General features: G+C 41.7%; 1 protein-coding gene across 1 annotated transcript in view; it reads left to right on the top strand.

The window, feature by feature from the left end:
• The first annotated feature begins 2,521 nt into the window (after positions 1-2,521).
• Positions 2,522-19,121, top strand: part of Ccl28 (C-C motif chemokine ligand 28) — a 29,241-nt gene continuing 12,641 nt past the window's right edge. Inside the window, exon 1 of the mRNA XM_055595812.1 lies at positions 2,522-2,633. Within this exon, the coding sequence (XP_055451787.1) occupies positions 2,570-2,633 (64 nt within the window). The 5' untranslated portion in view covers positions 2,522-2,569. The remainder of the gene's footprint in view (positions 2,634-19,121) is intronic.

Raw genomic sequence — 19,121 nt, 5'->3', positions numbered from 1 at the left:
ACTGGGAACAGTTTGGACTCAGAGCTCTGATCCCTCTATAACAGCAACGCTCACTTAATCCATTTTGCTGCTATGACAGAGTATCTAAGGCTGTATGATTTTAAGGAATAGAAATTTATTCCATCATAGTTCTGGAGACGAGAAATACCAAGTAAGGGTGTTAGCAAGCTAAGTCTCAGCCCCCAAGATAGGGCCCACTTCTGTACCTTTGGAATAGCAGAAAAACAGGAGACGTGGGCCACTTCCTCAGGCCCTCAGTTGGGTTGCTTCCATTTACAGGCACTATAACCTCATAGCTAAGCATCTGCCATCAGCCTCCATCTCCCAACAGAGCTGTGCTCAGAGATTAGGTTTCAGCATAAATTTAGGAGGGAGTCATGGGGGGAGCATTGAGTGGTGAGGCCAAGCGCCCTGGGGGCGCTACTTGACAAGGGTCCAGTACCCTTACTGGTAAAGGCCACTCCCTAAAGGCTAGAGTTGGAATAATGTAACAAAAGCTGGTGTTAATAAAAATAATAAAACTAATGCTGGCAGCTATGCAGAAAATTGAGTCTTCCATAGAATCTGTTTAGATTTACTGTTAGATTGTTAATAAATTATATTAGTAAGCATGATATAGAGGGTCTGAGAAAAACTGTTAAAGAAAAACTTGGGAAAATTTTGAAAGCTGACAAGCTGTAACTAAGTCACTAGGCTTTCATGTTCAGCTTCAGAAACAAGGGACTAGTATGGACAGAAATTTTGATCATGCTATTATTGATAGACTTGGTACCTTCCTGAAAACAAAGTAAGCAAGTGTAGAAACCCCGATGTTCTATCCTTTACAGGATGGTAATAAAGATAGAAATTGTATTGAGACAAGGAATCATGACAAAGTCACAGAGACAAGCATTTTGACCCAGTTGAACTGCCTACCTTCCTGAACAAACTTGTCAGATGAGGACTTTTCTGACATTATAGAAAAACAAAATGACAGATAGCTTTTAAGCAAAAAGGCTGCACAATATTTTAAAAATCCAAGAAAAGGATGATGGCTTTATTTTAAAAGTAAAAGGAAAATAGAGGAAGAAAAGGTAGATCATCTGAAGGTCAGAAAGATTGAACTTTTAAAGGAAGTAAGTTTGATGTAACAGGTGGAAGAAAATAATTTTTTATTTATTAACTCTATGCGAACTTGAGACAGAATCAAATTCAAATAGAGTCATCCTGTCCAGCATTTCTGACACTATTCATAACTGGCTTTATCATAAAGTTAATTTTTAGTTCTTACAAAATTTGCTGTTTGCTCACTTTCTCTTGTTCATATATGCTTATGCAACCAAGAAAAACTTGTAATCAATAATTAAAGTTTCTAAGGAAATGATTTTATGTATAAATGGAGTTTACAAGAGCAAGTCAAGCCATACTGAGATGTGCTTCCTCTCTGTCCCGTCTCTCATAAAAGGAAACTGAATGGTGTCCTGAGCCTGATCCTTCCTTCCCTCATCACTCTTTCACCCACCCTCCTTCAAGCCCTTCCCTCTTCAGGGGTTGGTCCCGAGCAACTGAGGTAATCTAGAAAATCAAAGAGGTCAGGTGCAATGGCACACCTGTAATCCCAGCACTTGGGAGGCTGAGGCAGGGGCGTTACTAATTCCAGGGCCTGGTTTACAGAAGACTGTCTCAAAACAGAAAACAAACCAGAGGGGTGGAGGAAAGTATTTTTACGACTATCTTTTCAGTTATTTTGTCACTCTTCGGACTTTGCTGTGTATATCTCTAGATCACACCTGATCTAGGAGTAGCCCACACTGCAGGTGCTCAGAAGCCACCCAGCATGGAGGGAGCCAGGTATGACATCATTAGAGAAAAGTTAGCCTGAGGTTGCTCAGAGGCAGAGGCAGTTTTAGAATTCAGCCATCTTCTCCTACCCATCTATCTGCTCTGGAGGCTGACTGGCAGCCAGGCTCATCTAAACAGGGCTCCTCACCCTTCTCTGAGCCTTTCCACAGTTACTACTCTCGGCCTGCCTGACCTCTCTCCCAAGTAAGTCCAAACCTGACTTCACACCAAGCCCACATGAATGTTCCCTTTCTCTGCAGATAATTTTCATGGCTTACCACCCATCCCCCAAAACTCTGTTTTAAACCTTTTTGAAAAATTCTTTTTAGCAACGATTCTCAACAGACATGCCCATCAGAATCACCCACGAAGCTTCAGTGGAATTCAAGTGATGACCCTACCTTGGAGCTCTGGTGTGTAGACGGAGGTTGGCAGATATATCCATGTAGATTGCTATATTTTTTAATGGTTTCCAAATGGTTCTGATGAATACTACCAACCTGTGAGGCTCTCATCAGCTGGCACACAGCCACAAACGCTCTCCTGTCCTGGCAATGTGAACACTCAGCAGGCTGAGAATTAACCACCAGGCTGGAACCTAGTGTTAAAAACAAAGGTAAGAACCTCCCAGGGCGGGGCTACCTGGCTTACTTACGATGTTTCTCTGCACCCAAGGACACCTTTAGATTCACTTCCTGATCCCACAGCCTCACCGAATCCACTGCCAGACTCAGTGGGTCAGGCAGGAATGAAGCAATCACTTCTTACCCTCATGGTTGTGACTGTGTGTGTGGCTCTTCGAACCTCAGAAGGTGAGTTGGGGACACCAGTTACCTGGGGCTCCAGTGGAAGGGGATGGGAGGTGCCTCCTAATTTAGGGATGGAAGGGGTAAGCTGAGAGAAATTTCTGCATTTAGCTGAGACTTCTCCATTTCCCTCTGGTCATCTGGAGAACAGCACTGGTTCAAGGTCAGAGATTTTGAAAGGGGCCCATTACCACTGGACTATTAATCGGCTACCTGTGATGAGCCCTTCCATGCAGGCGCAGCTTTCTGATGACAGAATGCTGTTTTCTACCTACACGCTTCAAACAGCTAAACTCTTTTAACAGGTGTGTGTGTACACGTATGCATTTATGTACAAGTACCTGTATGCATGAGTGTGTGCAAATCTGAGTCTACATGTGTGAGTCTGTTCATGTGCACATTTTTCATAGAGGGGAAAAAAGACCAGCACTGGCAGGAAGGGACAGATTTCATGAGCAGTCAGCCTGTGGTACCAGACTTCATCTAGCTCTTAGAAAGGGAAGTGTGATCAAGGAGATGGAGCCATACGAAGTATGCTGACGGGAACTTAACTTTTGCATTTGTAGTGAATGTGTATGTGGAGATCATAACTGCACTTGGACTGAAAGCAACCTACTTCTGGTTGCTTTTTAGGAAAGCATTTAGGAAACCCTCTACCACTAAACTACAAAGTCTCCCTCAGCAACCCTGAATGGCCTAAAACATGCTATGCATTCTGGACTAGCCTCAAACGCATGACACTCTTTCTGCTTCACGACAAATGCTTGGATTATAGGCATGAGCCACCACACCCACCTAGCCCTTAACTGATGAATGGAATATGCAAGTTAATGAACTATGACACTAGCGTTGGCCATAAAAAGTTTAAGTAGAATGTCCTCATAAAGATAGATTATAGACTATTAATTCCTTGAAGAATAAAAAAACACTCAACACAGAGAAAGTTAGGGACGATTTGTCTTTCCCAGTCATCTTTTCTTAAGCATTCTAAATGGACTCCAAGTCCAGAGAAAAGGTGGAATATAAACTTGGTCTTGCCTGCTTTTTTACATACACCAGCCAACATTTCTACACAATCACACTTTTGTACACACATACCCAGAAACACACACATTCGATTCACAACTTCTCTTTGAAATGAGAGCTGAGAGCTAAGAACGTAGCTCAGAGAGCTCACCTAGCACACACATGACTCAGGTTCAAGTCCCCATGCAGAAAAAGCCAGCAGACCTGGCAGCAGTGGTTCTTTATGCTGGCTTCAACAGGTGGCAATAGATTGGCTCTCATCCCTCTCCTGCATCTTACTAACTGTGTGCTTCCTGTCAGCATTTGCTTAAGGACTTTGATACGGTCCACCAAGGTACTGAGCTTCTGTGAATCAGAAGAGGAAAACTCTGGCCCTCCTAATTTAACAAGATAAGGAAGGAAACATTTCATTTTATTTGATAAGATCTTTTCAGAGAAATTCACCATTGTACCTGCAGTACTTTCAGAGCCTTTCAAATTTCCTGGCTCAGGTTTGACACCCAGTGTCTACAACTATACCAGATAAGTTTTTCATACAGTGCTTTGAAATGAAGGTGAGACCTCCCTGCCAGCTTCCTGATCTATTTCCAGCTGTCCCTCCTACAGAAAGAGGGAAGGGGGCGGGTGGAAAATGAGGGAGGCTCTGCTTTGCAGCATCAACCCCTGCAAGGGCTGGGTCCCAGCAGAGAGAGGTAAGAAGCAAACAGCTACTAGAAGTAAAAAGCACGTCCAGTGAGTATCAAGAGCTGAGACTCACAGCATGTGGTTCAGCTTCAGGGCCTTACTGGAGGCTTTTTGGAACAGGAAAACCCACACTGTCTGACAAGCCCCAACTCTTGCCATTTGAAATAAGTGATGTTGTGTGTGTGTGTTGAAGTGAAGAGATGGGTCAGCAGTTAAGAGCACTGGCTGCTCTTGCAGAGAACTGGTTTCCATTCCCAGTACCTGTATGGCAGCTCACGGCTGTTGGTAACTCCAGTTCTGAGGGATCTGATACCCCCTTGTATCAAGTCAACCCTGGCAGCCACTTTTACCCACAGAGCCATCTCACTGGCCCCAGGCTGTTCTAATGTGACCTCCTTAGGCACTGTGTGCACATTGGGCACACACACGATACAGGCAAATACACATAAAATAAAATTTTAAAAATCCAAAAATAGCTGCATGGTGGTAGTGCACACCTTTATCCCAGTACCCAGGAGGCAGAGGCAGGGAGAACTCTGTGCGTTCAAGGCCAGTGTAGTCTACAAAACTACTTCCAGGACAGCTACACAAAGAAACCCTGTCTTACAATCATAACCACAATAAAATAAAAAACCCAAAAAGAATAACATAAGTGATACTGAGTCAAAATTCACGGAGGTGGGGCTGAGAACAGTTATGGCACTAAGAGAGCCCAATGCCAATTCTTCTTCAGTAAATTTCCATTAGAGGAGGGTGCTCTGTCGTAGTCCTAAGTGATTCTGGATCCAAACAGGAGTGTGAGAGTGGGGTGGAAAACCAAACAGAGTGAGAAAGACATGGTGCAGAGAAGATGACAGGCGGCCTTGGCAACTGCAGCAGCCTGAAGGAAGGGACAAGGAAGTGGCCTGTGCCAATGTGAGATTGGGAAACACATTTTGTTCTTTCAGGGACAATACTGTTCCATTATCCTAATGGTATCTTAAAGTATTATCTCCATGTGATGCTTCAATAATTGGCACTTCCCAAGTGTTCCAAATTAATCAGGAAGCAGGTGACTTTATCCATGACCAAAACCTTGGACCCTCTCCAGAGGCAGAGCACACCCTATATCTGTCGATGTGGCTGCTGGCTCCAAGAACTCGCTACAGAGCCCACGTATGCCATCCAGTAGCCCTGACCCAGATTAGTTAGCTCCACAACCTAGCATTAGGCTCACTCAACTGTGTCTTTTTTTTTTTTAAATATTTATTACATTTTATGTTTAGCAGGGGGCACCATGGAAAGCTTGTAGGACTCAGTTCTCTCCTACCATCCTGGGGCTCAAACTCAGGTCAACCTTGGCAGCAAGTGCCTTTGCCCTCTGGGCCATCTCACTGGCTCCAGGCTGTTCTAACTTTTTGACTCAGGTCAAGATGCAGGGTGTGAGATTTTGCTTCATCCATGGCACCAAGTGACCTACTTTCTCACAGCTGCCAGGATGGTCCCTGTGACACACAAATACTTGTCATACACCTGATGCTAAAAAAAGCAACCTTACAAATCGTTTATAGAAGAAACTACCAATATGTGTTTGTGTTTTGAAAGTTGCTCTTCCATTTCATCAGCAGAGGTTCCTGACAGGCCTGACATAATGGGCCCAGGAACCTGCTTACCTTCAATTCCCTTTCAGGTATGCCACTTGTGTATACCCTCAACCCTAGACCATCTGTTAAGTATTGTATTTTGACTTCTAAAAGCTGTTGTAGCTGTAAGGTAGCTACAGGTGTGTTTGTTTAACATTCTTTTCTGAGTCAAGGAAACAGTGTGATATAGCAGTCTTTTCAACAGGAATAATGTATGAGAAGCACCTCTTTGTTCTCAGCATTGACTTGTTTCATTTTGTTTTGACTTTTAATTATGCTATTACTTCATATATAAAGAAAACCATGTGTACCTGTGCAATTATAAATAAATTCTACCATTACAATGCCAAAATATTCAAAATTTAAAAACACTACAAAGCCAAGATTATTTCAATATGTTGACATTAATCAAGTCTGGCTGAAAGTAAAATCACTATTGTAAACATTTCTTCACTCTTGGCAGAGGTGCCTTGAGTGTGGGTCTGATGCGTGTCCTGCCAGGAAGATGACACTTCTGTTTGAATGTCCACGGTGTAACTTGGTCTCCCCTTAGTGTGAATGTGTTGTGTTCTGTCAGATTGGCCTGGAACAATGAAGGCAATATTGCACTACTAACCTCACTGACATCACCATGACGCCAGATTCAAGCATCCTCAAAGTGCTCCCCTAAGATGGTCTTCCGGAAGACTAGAGTGCATTGGTTATAAGGTGACTGAAGCAACATTTTGAGAAAGCACCCATTAGGCTTTTCCTCACATTAGCCTCCCCGCGTGTTTTCATTTACTGTTTACTATGTTTCCACTGTTCTACACACACAGATGTAGAAACTCATACAATCTTCATAATAACTCAGGGAAGGGGGTAGGGATGGTTACCATAGTAATAGTACTTACTCCATAGTTACAGATAAACTGAAACAGAAGTAAGCCTGAGAATAACCCACTCAGAGTCAGCTGGCAAGTGACAGGCAGAATGTAAGCCCAGTAGTCCCTGTCCACATGCTTAAGGACCACTTATCTGGATATCTCTTAAACCACAAAATGATCCAAGCCCCTTCCATTCTCTAGCGTTTATTCTGTAAGTATCACATCGTGACACTGGGTAAAGGAAACCTCTACCCTCTGTATTCTTCCAAACATTTCATGGTTCCAGGAGCACAGGGGAGCCAGGAGCACATGGAAGGACTTCATGTGGGCATTGTAGCCTTAGGCATCACAAATTGATGTGTCTTTCTGCCCACTCACTAACAGTAGCGGACATCCTGTGTGACATGGCTCCTCTACTATGAGGTGAATTACATGGGCACATGTTTCTAACTGTCCTAGGTTGATTCTGTTTGTGTGATAAAACACTGACCAAAAGCTGCTTAGGGGAGGAAAGGTGCTATTTCCTCTTAAACTTCCAGATCCCAGTCTACCATTGAGGAAAGTCAGGCAGAAATCTGGAATCAGAAACATAGAGAAGCACTGCTTCCTGGATCATTCATTGGCTCATGTTCAGCTACATTTCTTATATAGCACAGGCCCACATGCCTAGAGATGGTGGCACCCAGTGGGCTGGGCCCTCTCCCATCAATCATCATTCAAGACAATTTCTACAGACACGACTACCTTGACTTGAGATTTCCTCTTCCCAGGTGACTGTAGGCTATTTCATGGTGATACTAAGTATTAACCAGCATGCCAGTCACATTCTGAATACTGTTTGTTAACTGCCCCTTAGCCTTGAGATACTGAAACAACTTAGTAGATCTCTCATATTCTTTGTTGATCCTGTGCTTTTTCTGACAATGGCACACACATTTATTTAAAAGTATTTATTTATTTACATACTTACTTATTTTACTGTTTTTCTGTAATGTGCTTTTCAAATTGCATTTTGTTTTCTCTCCCCGACTCTCTGCTTTTTCAGACAGGATCTCAAGCTGTATAGTCTAGCCTTGACTCCCTATGTAGTCAAGGACAACTTTGAACTCTTGTTTCTCCTCTTGCCTCCACCTCCTAAGTGCCAGGATCACATGTATAGACCACTTTTATTTGTTGAGCTAGAGTTTCATTGCGTACCCCAGGCTAGCTCACAATCCCGTTGTAGCCTCCAGCCCTGAGTTTATAGGTGTGTAACACACACCTAGTTCATACTGCATTTTTTCGTTTACAATACTTTTATTTGTAAGAAAGCTAAAATCATATAAAAATTTAAATAATTTCATTGTATAGTTTTGTTAATCTATTTCATAATTCTAAAAGACAAAATTCCTCAAATCAGGCTGATTTCTATTTTGTTTTACTGTGTTTCTTGAGGTCTCTTGTACTCCAAGGTAGCCTCAAAGCCCCTTACCCATTTGAAGCTGACTTTCTTTCTTTCTTTTCTTTGTATCAAAGATTTTTTTTCATATAATATATTTTGATCATGGTTTCCCCCTTCTCTAACTCCTCCCAGAACCTCCCCACATCTCTACAGCCAACTTTTTGTCTTTTCTTCTTTCATCCTTAACACACACACACACACACACAATGGAAAGCAATTGAGTCCATTCTGTGTTGGCCAACTACTCCCGGGTCAGAGCTTACCCTGTAGTATGACTAATGTAACCATTGAGACTTCAATGGAGAAAACTAATTTTCCCTTTGCCAGTGGATATCAGTTGGATATCTCGGCTAGGAGTGGCAACCTATGTCCACCTCCCTGCCCCAGCCCTAGGACTCTACGTGGCTTGAACACACTCGATTCCAAATGCTGTGATTTCATATGTGCATCAGTTCTGTAGCCTGGAAGACACATGTCCTTGGAGTCATCCATTCTCTTGGCTCTTAAGGTCTTTCTACCCCTTCCCTGCATAGATACCTGGGCTCTAAGGAATTTGATGAAGACATCCCATTTAGCACTGAGTGTTGTGAAAATCTCTTTCTCTGCACCTTGTCTAGTTGTGGATCTCTCTGTTAGTTCCCATCTACTGCAAGAAAAGTGAAGTTGGCTTTTAACTCTTGATCTTTACTTTCTGTGTTGGTTGGGTTTTTGTCAACTTAATATAGCCAGGGTCAACTAGGAAGAGGGAACTTCAATTGAGAAAAGCACCTCCATCATATTGTCTGTAGGCAAGTCTGTGGGTTTTTCTTAATGACTGATGTGCAAGGATCCAGCCCACTGTTGGTATCACCCTGAGCAGGTGGTTTTGGGGTGTATAAGAAAGAAAGCTGAGTGAGTCATGGGAGCAAGTCAATAAACAATGTTCCTTCATGGCCTCTGCTTCAGTTCCTGCCTACAGGTTCCGCCTTGAGTTTCCTCAGAGATGAAGTGTGATAAAAGAGCTGTAAGCTAAAATAAACACTTTCCTTCCCAAGTTACTTTTGGTTATAGTATTTCATCAGCAACAGCAACAGAAAGCCTGACTAAGACACTTTCCAAGTTCTGGGATTACAGCACTTCAATTACATTCCCAGACAAATAAGGAAATGCACAAAACTTCCCCAGAAGGGAACTATAACAAAGCAGGGAAAAGGATGGCTCGAAAATGTAACACAAGGGAGCTGGAGAGATGAAGACTGTTCTTACAAACATCCTGAGTTCAATTCCCAGCAACCACACTGTGGCGCATAACCATCTATAGTGAGATCTGGTGCCCTCTTCTGGTGTGCAGGCATACATGCAGGCAGAACACTGTATAATATTTTTTTAAAAAACATAACACAAGTGTGTGTAGAAATGTACACCTTTAATCCAAACAGTCAAGAGGCAGAGGCAGAGGCAGACTGATCTCGTGAGTTAGAGGCCAGCCTGGACTAAACAGTAAGACCCCATCTCTAAAAAAAACTAAAAATAAAACTCATGACAAAGGGCTGGGTGTAGTTCCCATGAGCAGATGGTACACTCAATCCCCAGCACCCTTTCCTTAAATGAAACTAAGGTCAATCAAAAAATTTTAACAGATACTGAGCAGAACGTTAGTGTACCAACGTTAACATCAAAAAGGTAGGACTTCAGCAAAAAAGCTGTAATGGAGATAGAAATGCAGAGCCTTCTGAAATAATTTCATCAAAAGCCATACACGGGACACAGACCTGGTGAGGCAAGTGCGTGTTTTTCTAGTCACAGTTTAAAAAAAAAAATCCTGTTTAAAAAATAATAATAAAATAAAATAAAGCACCTAAATATGTCTGTAGATTACAATGTTTCCCTGACACGCCTTAAGTTTTTGCACGGAGGCTCCCGACTCCGCATCGGGAGTGCACTTGCATGTTTGGAAATACAACTCCTAAGTGATTTCTTTTACAAGTGAACAAAACTGCGCGAGAAAAACCCGACATGACACCCCAAACACATCCACTGGGGAAGCAGGGTTGGGGCAGGCGTGGGTCAGCCAGAAAATGAGAGAGGGGCCTTGCGGTGCGGTGCGGTGCGGTGCGGTGCGCACCTCCGCCCACCTTCGCGCTCTGGGCTAACGGGGCCACCTAGCGCGGGATCCCTCTCTGGGAAGCGCGTGCTGGCGCCAGGAGGGATCGCAAGAGTGCCGGATGTCCCCACAGTATCACACTGAGCGACACCAACTGTCCTCTCCGGTTTCCGGCTCCTTGTCAGGCTACCGCCCGTGGCTTCCCCCGCGATCCTCTGCAGCCCCAGGGCCTCCAGGTACCGACCTGAGCCGCACGACTGAGGGGCCAGTGCGACAGCCGAAAAGCGTCGCCACGTCGTGCTTTCTGCCTTCCTCCAACTTAATTTTTCCAGATTAATGAGACCTCTAGTTTCGTTCTCTCTGTGTATGGTGTTTAAATAAAAACACCATGAGTTTAGTGTATCTTTTAGTTTCTAAGCAAATTAAGGTTATAAACGTTTATTGTTTTGCATAAGGATCGCGTCTTCAAACGCAGCATGCAATTATAAAATATTTTAAAATGATACATTATTATAATACATACACAGTAAGATGACTACGCAACTTTGTAATAATAAATTTTAAATTGTGCATAAGACGCACAGTTCCTTCGTAAACTATCCATGAGGTTTTTGTTGTTATTATTTTGGAGACAGTACCTCGGATCTTGCACCATAGCCAGGCAAGGGATCTACCACTGGGCTACATCCCTTCAGTGAAAATAACTTAAAAATAGAAGTATTCAATAATTATAAAATAAGTTGGAGCTAAACACCTTTCCTTCAGACACAAGTCCCCAGTGTTTTTGGAGATTTTACCAAAACTTGAAGGAACAAATAGTCCTTATACAAACCTTTCTAAATAATTAAAAATGAAAAATCAGAGAAAGCTGTCTAGTGCATTATTGACATAAATATAACCTTAAAACTCAAGTCTCCCAAGGATAATATTAAGCAATAGATGTATTAACTAATTTATGAACACATGTAATTTTTAAACAACAACAAAACACAAAAGAGTAAATAAGATGAATAAATTATGGCTAAGTATAATTATCCCAGTTGCACAAGGCAGGGAGGGAGTTAATTTACATTAATTTAAAGATTGTGTATTCATCTTATGTGATCCAAGTACTATTCTAGGCAACTAGCAGAGTAGCAGGTTAAATAGAAAAAGTGTGTGCATGTGTGTGTGTTGCTGCATACACAGCTCCAGCTCAGACTTGTCTTGAGCTTGAGATCACCCTGCCTCTAGTTACTTGTAGCTCAGTATATTGCCTTCTTTTATGTAAAAATAACATTATTTTTACAGGCATATTTTCAAGCCCTATTTAGCCAGAGGTTATGACACATGCATGTAATCATAGCACTCAGGAGACTGAGGCAAGAGAATAAAAAGTTTGAGATCAGCATGGGCTCTAGCTCTAAAGCAAGAACATTCAGAATAGAATAAAACTTGTTAGATACCTATAAGTAGAACCAAGACAAAACATGCCTAAAATTTGCATGAAGAATAAAAGACCAAAGAGAGCAAAGTAGTAAAGAATAAACTTATTGGATAGACTTACTTATCAGGAATCCAGATTTAGTATAAAGCATCTTTGTTGAGAATGTGGAATTGATGCATGTCTTAGGGTTGCTACTGCTGTGACGAAATACCATAACCAAAAGCAACCTGGGGAGAAAAGGGTTTATTTCACTCAAAATTCCATATAACAAACAGTTCATCATCAAAAGCAATGAGAGCAGACTCCCACAGCAGGAACCTGGAGGCAGGAGCTAATGTAGGATCATGGAGGAGTATGGTTTACTGACTTGCTCATGATGGCTTCCTTACTCTGCTTTTTTATAGAACTGAGGACCACCAGCTCAGGTATGGCCCCACAATGGGCTGGGCCCTTCCACATTAATCACTAATTAAGAAAATGCCTGACAGCCCTGGATCTCATGAAGGCATTTTTTTCAATTGAGGTTCCCTCCTGTAGTGGTTTGAATAAGAATGTCCTCCTTCCTCCCCAATAGATACAAGCGTTTGAATGCTTGGCCCACAGGGAGTGGCACTATTAGGAGGTGTGGCCTCGTTGGAGTAGGAGTGATCTTGTTGGAGGAAGCGTATCACTGTGGGCGGGCGTAGGCTTTGAGGTCTCCTATGTGCAAGCTCCACCTAGTGTGAAAACCAGACCCCTCCCAACTGACTTCAGATCAAGATGTAGAACTTTCGGCCCACATCTGCCTGCACACTGCCATGCTTCCCACCATGATGATAATGGACTCAACCTCTGAAACTGTAAGACAGCTCCAATTAAATGTTTGCCTTTATAGAGTTGCCTTGGTCATGGTGTCTCTTTACAGCAATGAAATCCTAACAAAGACATCTCCTTTTAGTTAACTCTAGCTTGTGTCAAGTTGACATTAAACTATCTAGCACAATGCACAGATAATAAAGAGAACACAGAACCAAAGAGAAAGTCCAGAAACAAACCTATGTGTACGCAGAAACTTGAAGACTTAAGAGGTGTGTACCATTAGGAAGACACGGTGGTTCTGTTGGGGAAGCAGAACAGTTCTGCCAACAAAAGGGCCATCTTGTCAACTGAGGAAGGTGGGTACATTACATCATTGGGTAGGTGGGAACAGATTACCAGGATGCAGGGCAGCATGAATCTGAGCAGGAATCCAACTGTGAGGTTAGCACAAAATCATACATAGCAGAGTAGGAGAAAGAAGACTGAGTTCTCCTGAGAGCAAGAGTTGCACTTTATGTTAGTCCTTACACACTTTTCGGGAGCTAATTCCAGAAGTATCTAATCACATTTGAAGTGAGAATGGCAAATACATGCCCATAACTTCAACACTCCATCACAAAATGGAGGCCAACCGGGGCTGCAAAGTGAGGCCCTGCCCCACGACAAGCAAAGGACCCACACATGAGTATACGTGTCATTATATTGTTCCAAATGTAAAGATGCAAATTCACTCACTACATCCACAAGAAAATTCTCTTAGAAAAATTAATTTGTTGACAGTTCTGAGACTGTATTTTTAAATTTTTATTTATTTATAATTTATTACAGTTTATTCACTTTGTATCTCAGCTCTAGCCCCCTCCCTAATTTCCTCCCAGTCCCAAAGGTTTCTGACTTATAAGATACATATAATAGACACTGGCTGTAAAAAGAAAAGCTATTTTTAACTATGACAGGATTTTTAAAAGAACAGACAGGGCTGGAGAGATGGCTTAGAAGTTAAGAGCACTGTCTGTTCTTCCAAACGTCCTGAGTTCAGGTCCCACATGGCGGCCCATAATCATCTATAATGAGGTCTGATGCCCTCTTCTGGCGTGTGCACATACATGCAGACAGAGTACTGTATAAATAATAAAGAAGAGCTGAAGTGAAAAGCATAGAGGACCCCAGCTCACTCACTGCATTCTGCTCAGCTGGCTCTCTTATTTCCCAGGACAGCCAGCCTGCCCAGGGACAGTTCCACCCACAGAGGCCTGGGCCCTCACACATCAATTGGCAGTCAAGAAAAGGTACTGCAGTCATGCCAAGAGGCCAATCAGATGGAGGTCATTTTTCAGTTGAAGTTCAAGTTGACAATAAAAGCTAACTAGGACAGTATGCAAAATAGTTTGAATTTCTATAAATAAATTTTTTTTTTTAATTTACAAACTTGTCAAATTTCACATTTTCAACTACATACCACTGGACATGAATGTAGAGGTCGGAGAACAGCTTTCAGGAGTTAGTTCTCTCCTTCCAGCATGTGGTTCCCAGATACTAAGCTGACGTCACCAGTCCTGTCAGCTCCTTTACCCACTGAACAATCTCGGCAGGCCCCTTTTGTGTTCATGTCTCTTTCTTCCTAATCCACTCACCCACTGATGTGCATTGTACTAGTTACCTTTGGTTGCCATGATAAAACACCACGACCAAGAGCAACTTAGAGAAGAAAGAGCTTAATAATCGGTTCTAGAGAGGGAACTGTTATAGCAGAGAAACCATGGCAGCAGGCAGTCAGAGGCAAAGCAGGGAGCTGAGAGATCACATCTTCAACTGCATACAGGAGAGAGACAGAGACAGAGAGAGAAAGACAGAGACACAGAGAGATAGAAAGAAAGTCAGAGACAGGCAGACAGAGAGGCAGACATGCACACACACACACAGAGAGAAAGACAGACACAGAGACAGAAAGAAAGACAAAGGCAGACAGACAGAGAGGCAGACATGCACACACACAGAGAGACAGAGAGGCAGAAAGAAAGAGACAGAGGTAGACAGAGAGGCAGACATGCACACGCGCGCGTACACACACACACACACACACACACACACACACACAAACATACACACACATCTCATCTCAAAGTCCACCCTCAGTGATACCTCCTCCACCAGCAAAGCTCTGCCTCCTAAATGTTCTACAACCTCCCCAAACAGCACCACCCACTGGGTACCAATAGTTCAAATACCGGAGCCTGTAGGAGACATTTTCATTCACAAGCTAGAACCTAGGCAGATCTCATAACTTGGGTGTTGCAAATAGTTGCACAATAAATATGGGTGTGTGATACCACCCAATACCATCTCTGTGGTATGCTGACTTCAGTTCTTCGGGCATATACCCAGGAATGGTATAGCTGGATTGCATGGTGGTTCCTTTTTTATTTTTGGGAAACCTGCATACCCATTTTTACAGTGGCTACACTAATTTGTAAGTGACAGGTCCCTCTTGCTTTGTATCTTTACCAGGATTCATTGTTTTTTGTTTTGTTTTGCTTTGCTTTGCTTACGGTTTTTGTTTTTGATGATTCTCACATTGACTGCCATGAAACACAATCTCATTTTACCTTTCATTTATATTTCCCCCGTAGCTAAAGATGCTGAAAATTGGTTACATATATTTATAAATTAGGTTTTTTTTCTACCTGAAAATTGTCTATTGAGTTCATTTGCCCATTGTTAATGGGATTGATTATTTATTTTTGAAGTGTTGGTTTCTTTCAGTTCTGCTTACATTCTGGATATTCTATGAACAGCTGGCAAAGAGTTGTTCCTGAATCTGAGGTCTGTCTCTTCATTGTTCTTCTCTGGCTGTGCAAGAGCTTATTAATTTGATGCAACCTGATCTCTTAGTTCTTACTATTATTCTTTGAGCTACTGGAGCGATATTCAGAAACTCACTGCCTATACCTGTGTCATGTTGTTTTCCCTCTATGTTTTCCACTAGTGGTCTCAAACATAACTCTCTTCTTCAGCCTACCTGATGCCTCTAAGCCCTCTTACATAATTTCTGGAGTAATGACGGAAATCAAAGTAAGCAGTGGAGTGGTGTTTTGTTTTGTTTTGTTTTGTTTTGTTTTGTTTTGTTTTGTTAAGGGAAATGCTGACAGGACTTTGCATAAGAGAACCTCCAGGGGCGATGTCACCCAACAGAATCTTCACGCTGCCCTCATTCCATCTGCCCTGTCCACTTTCTTCACCACCCAACTCCCCGTGTGCCTCTTCCAAAGTTATTTCTGGCCTTTTGTATTCTGGACTATGTCCAGACATCACTGGTCCTAACTACCAACATATACTAAATGCTTAGCTGCTTGTGGCCTTTTAATTAGCTAAATCTCACAGATCAAGTTGTCTGCAGCTGAACTAATCCTATGTAGGAGTGCATCTCAGTTCTATGAGGTCTTGATGCCTTTCTGATTTAAAACTAGTCCTTGAGTTGATACCAGCACATGGGCAACTCATATTTCTTAACTCACAGGTTTTCTTGTGACTCCTTATTCCCACCATGCTTCTAAAGGACACATTTCCTGCTTCAGAGCTGTTGGGAACATAGCTGAGAACAGTGTGCTGAAGCTAGCAGCCCTGGATGGTTCTCCTTTTAAGTTGTCTGTCTTTCTCAAGTGTTTGTCACATGAGCAGTAAAATCCAGCTGGTTATATTGCCATACAAAAACTCTCTGGGTGGAACCACACAGGGCTGCTAGATAAATGTGTGGCTGGATACATGGGCAAACTCAGTATTATAATTGGTTTGGGATGTTAAGAGTGACTGGCAGAGTAAGCAGGTAAAAGAACAAGTGATTTTTAGGAAATCAATGTATTAATAAATATAATTACAAGTAGTGTTTACACACCAAAATCTGTCATTTAATGCATTTTAAAATGCAGTGATTTTTTTTTAACATAATCAACATTTGTGTAGCCTTTGTCACTCTAGCATGTTTTTACCATAACAAAAGAAAATCCTGTTCCTGTTAGCAAGCATCCCCACTCCCTCCTCCCAGCCTCTGGCAACTATTAATCAATTTACTTCCCCTCTCTGTACCTTTGCCTGTTCCAGGCATTCTGCATATACTAAGTCCTACAGTATCTGGACTTTTGTGGGTGGCTTTTTTTCAACTATGATCCCATAACATTTTGAACATGTCTCACTGAGCACTTACTTTGTTTGTCTTCTTGTAAGGATGGAGAGCAGCACTTTCTAATACCAGGCAAGCACTCTCCCAATGGCTCTGACCCCTGCCCAATGCTTATTTTGGTAGTTTATAGGAGCTTGTGCCTCTGCCAGCCTTCCATTGGATTATCAGGCATCATAAGGTCAGATATTTGCCTGGTTTATTTAGATATTTCAAGTTGAGTTTGTCACAGTGTGGCTGCTCAAAAAATATTTTCCAGACAAATTGTTTCTGTACTTCTAGAACATCTGGTTGACTCTATTCATATCTATATGCATAACAAAATGAAAACCTTTAACTAGATATAGATTACTAGAAGAAAAAGGGAGATCCTGGTTGCATTATGGTTTGCTCAGGGAAATGTTTATTTCCCTCCTTTGAGACGTGGAGCTGAGCAGAAGAACAAAAGCTTTATGTCATGTGTATAGTTATATTTCAAAAACATTACTAACTAGAATGCATAGTTCACAAGTTTTTGAGGACTTTTTGTAACTAGACTTATATAGATATATAATTAACATATATTTGGGGATTCTGTGTATAACTTATTTTCCTGGGGATACAAAAAATACATCAGACTGAAACCCATGTTTATTCTGCCCCACCCCCAAATTTTGTTTGCATATATTAATTATACACTGTAATGAATTTCATTATGGCATAAGTATTATCATATTCGACCCCCTCACCTTCCATTTCTGCTGATCTTTATCCTCATCCAAATTCGAGCCCCTTTCTCCTTTCATGTCTTTTTCCTTCTGTTGTTCTTGGTCATGACTCAATGAATTTTTTGAGGGTTGTTTATGGGACAATGAGCACCTATAGGACAATGAGCTACTCCACTGAAAAAAAGTGTCTCTCTTTCCCCCCAGCAACCATGAGTCTTATGACAAAATGTAAATAGGCTTTCTTGTGGAGGTCTTGTGCTTTCTCTAAGTTATGAGTATTCATATCTGTGTGTATATCCTTATCTAGCACACCCTTTATTGCACTGAGATGTATTGTTTATTTAGCTCTTGGTGGGCATTTTGGGGAAGTTCTGTGAGGTCTTTTTTACTGCAGCTTTCTATTGAAACAAGCTTTCCTTGCAATGCTGGTTGGTGATGTTTGGTGTGGAAACAAGTTAAGGTTTGTTGTGTTTTTTTCTTTATCTCAAGATATTTTCTAGCCTCCATTATAGTTTCCTTCTTAGCTCAAAAGTTGTGTTGTTAAATCTCCTTGTATTTGTCAGTTTTCTTGTTTCCATTTGTCAAATGATTTGCATCTCTCTAAATTTAAGGTTCTGTGATCTAGCATGTAATCTACTTTGGATACTACTCTGTACAAGCAGAAGCACATGTCTCCTGCTGTGGTTGAGTAGAATGGTGTGTTCACCCCTGGTGGACTTCTACGATTGAGCTGCCTAACTGACATCTTATGGGGATTATCTGTCCACTTTTGAAAGTGGAGTCCTGAAGTTACCTGACACTACTGTATTGCTATTTGTTTCTCTGTTCTATCAGTATTTGATTTACTGTCAGTATTTGTTATATATTTAGGCAGTCTGGTTTTCAGTACATATGTTTAATATGTTTGTATACTTAATGAATTAATTTTTATAAATATGAATTAACTCTTAGTTGAAATGCTTTTTCACTTGGTTTTGGTAGACATTTAGATGAATTCAAAAGTTTGACCTTATAAATTTGTGACTCTTTTCAAAGAACAGAGGTTCAGAAATAGAGCCATTGAGAGGACTCAGTGGATAAAAGTGCTTGCCACCAATACTAGGAACCTGAGTTTGATTCCCAGAACCCAAATGGAGGAAAGAAAGAGCCACCCCCCAGAACCTGGGCTAGCAGAATAGTATCCTAAACATTTAATTCTAAATTGCTTGTACTGCAGCCTCTTGAGTGTATGAATATATGATCTCACTTATTTTTACATCTCCCATTGACTAAAATTATGTTGGAAACAGTCTAACTTCTACAAAAAACTATGTTATTTACTGGCCAAAGGAGCAAGTGAGTCAACAAGTAAATTAATAGTAGCAAAGTTTTGATGCCTAGAAATTAGTCACACATTTTAAATTTCATAGCCAATTGCTTCTCCCCCCCCCCCCCCAAAGCTGCTAGTAGACCTGGTATTTTCATGTGGGTTAGACATGGACACACAGATCTTCCCTTATCCCAAAGGCAGCTACTTCTCTGGGTAGAGAGGCACTGTAAGAGGTCGACATGTCCCACGTAATTGTCAACTCATTCAGAAGCTCACTTCTGTCTCTTCATGAGGCTGCCACCTGCAGCCACTTTTCGTTAGGATTTCTAACCCTCTTGTGTTCGCCAACCAGTTGGTA

The sequence above is a fragment of the Psammomys obesus genome, unplaced genomic scaffold, assembly GCF_907164565.1.
Source record: "Psammomys obesus unplaced genomic scaffold, mPsaObe1.curated_primary_1811, whole genome shotgun sequence".
Lineage (NCBI taxonomy): Eukaryota > Metazoa > Chordata > Mammalia > Rodentia > Muridae > Psammomys > Psammomys obesus.
This window is presented reverse-complemented; position numbering and strand designations above follow the sequence as displayed.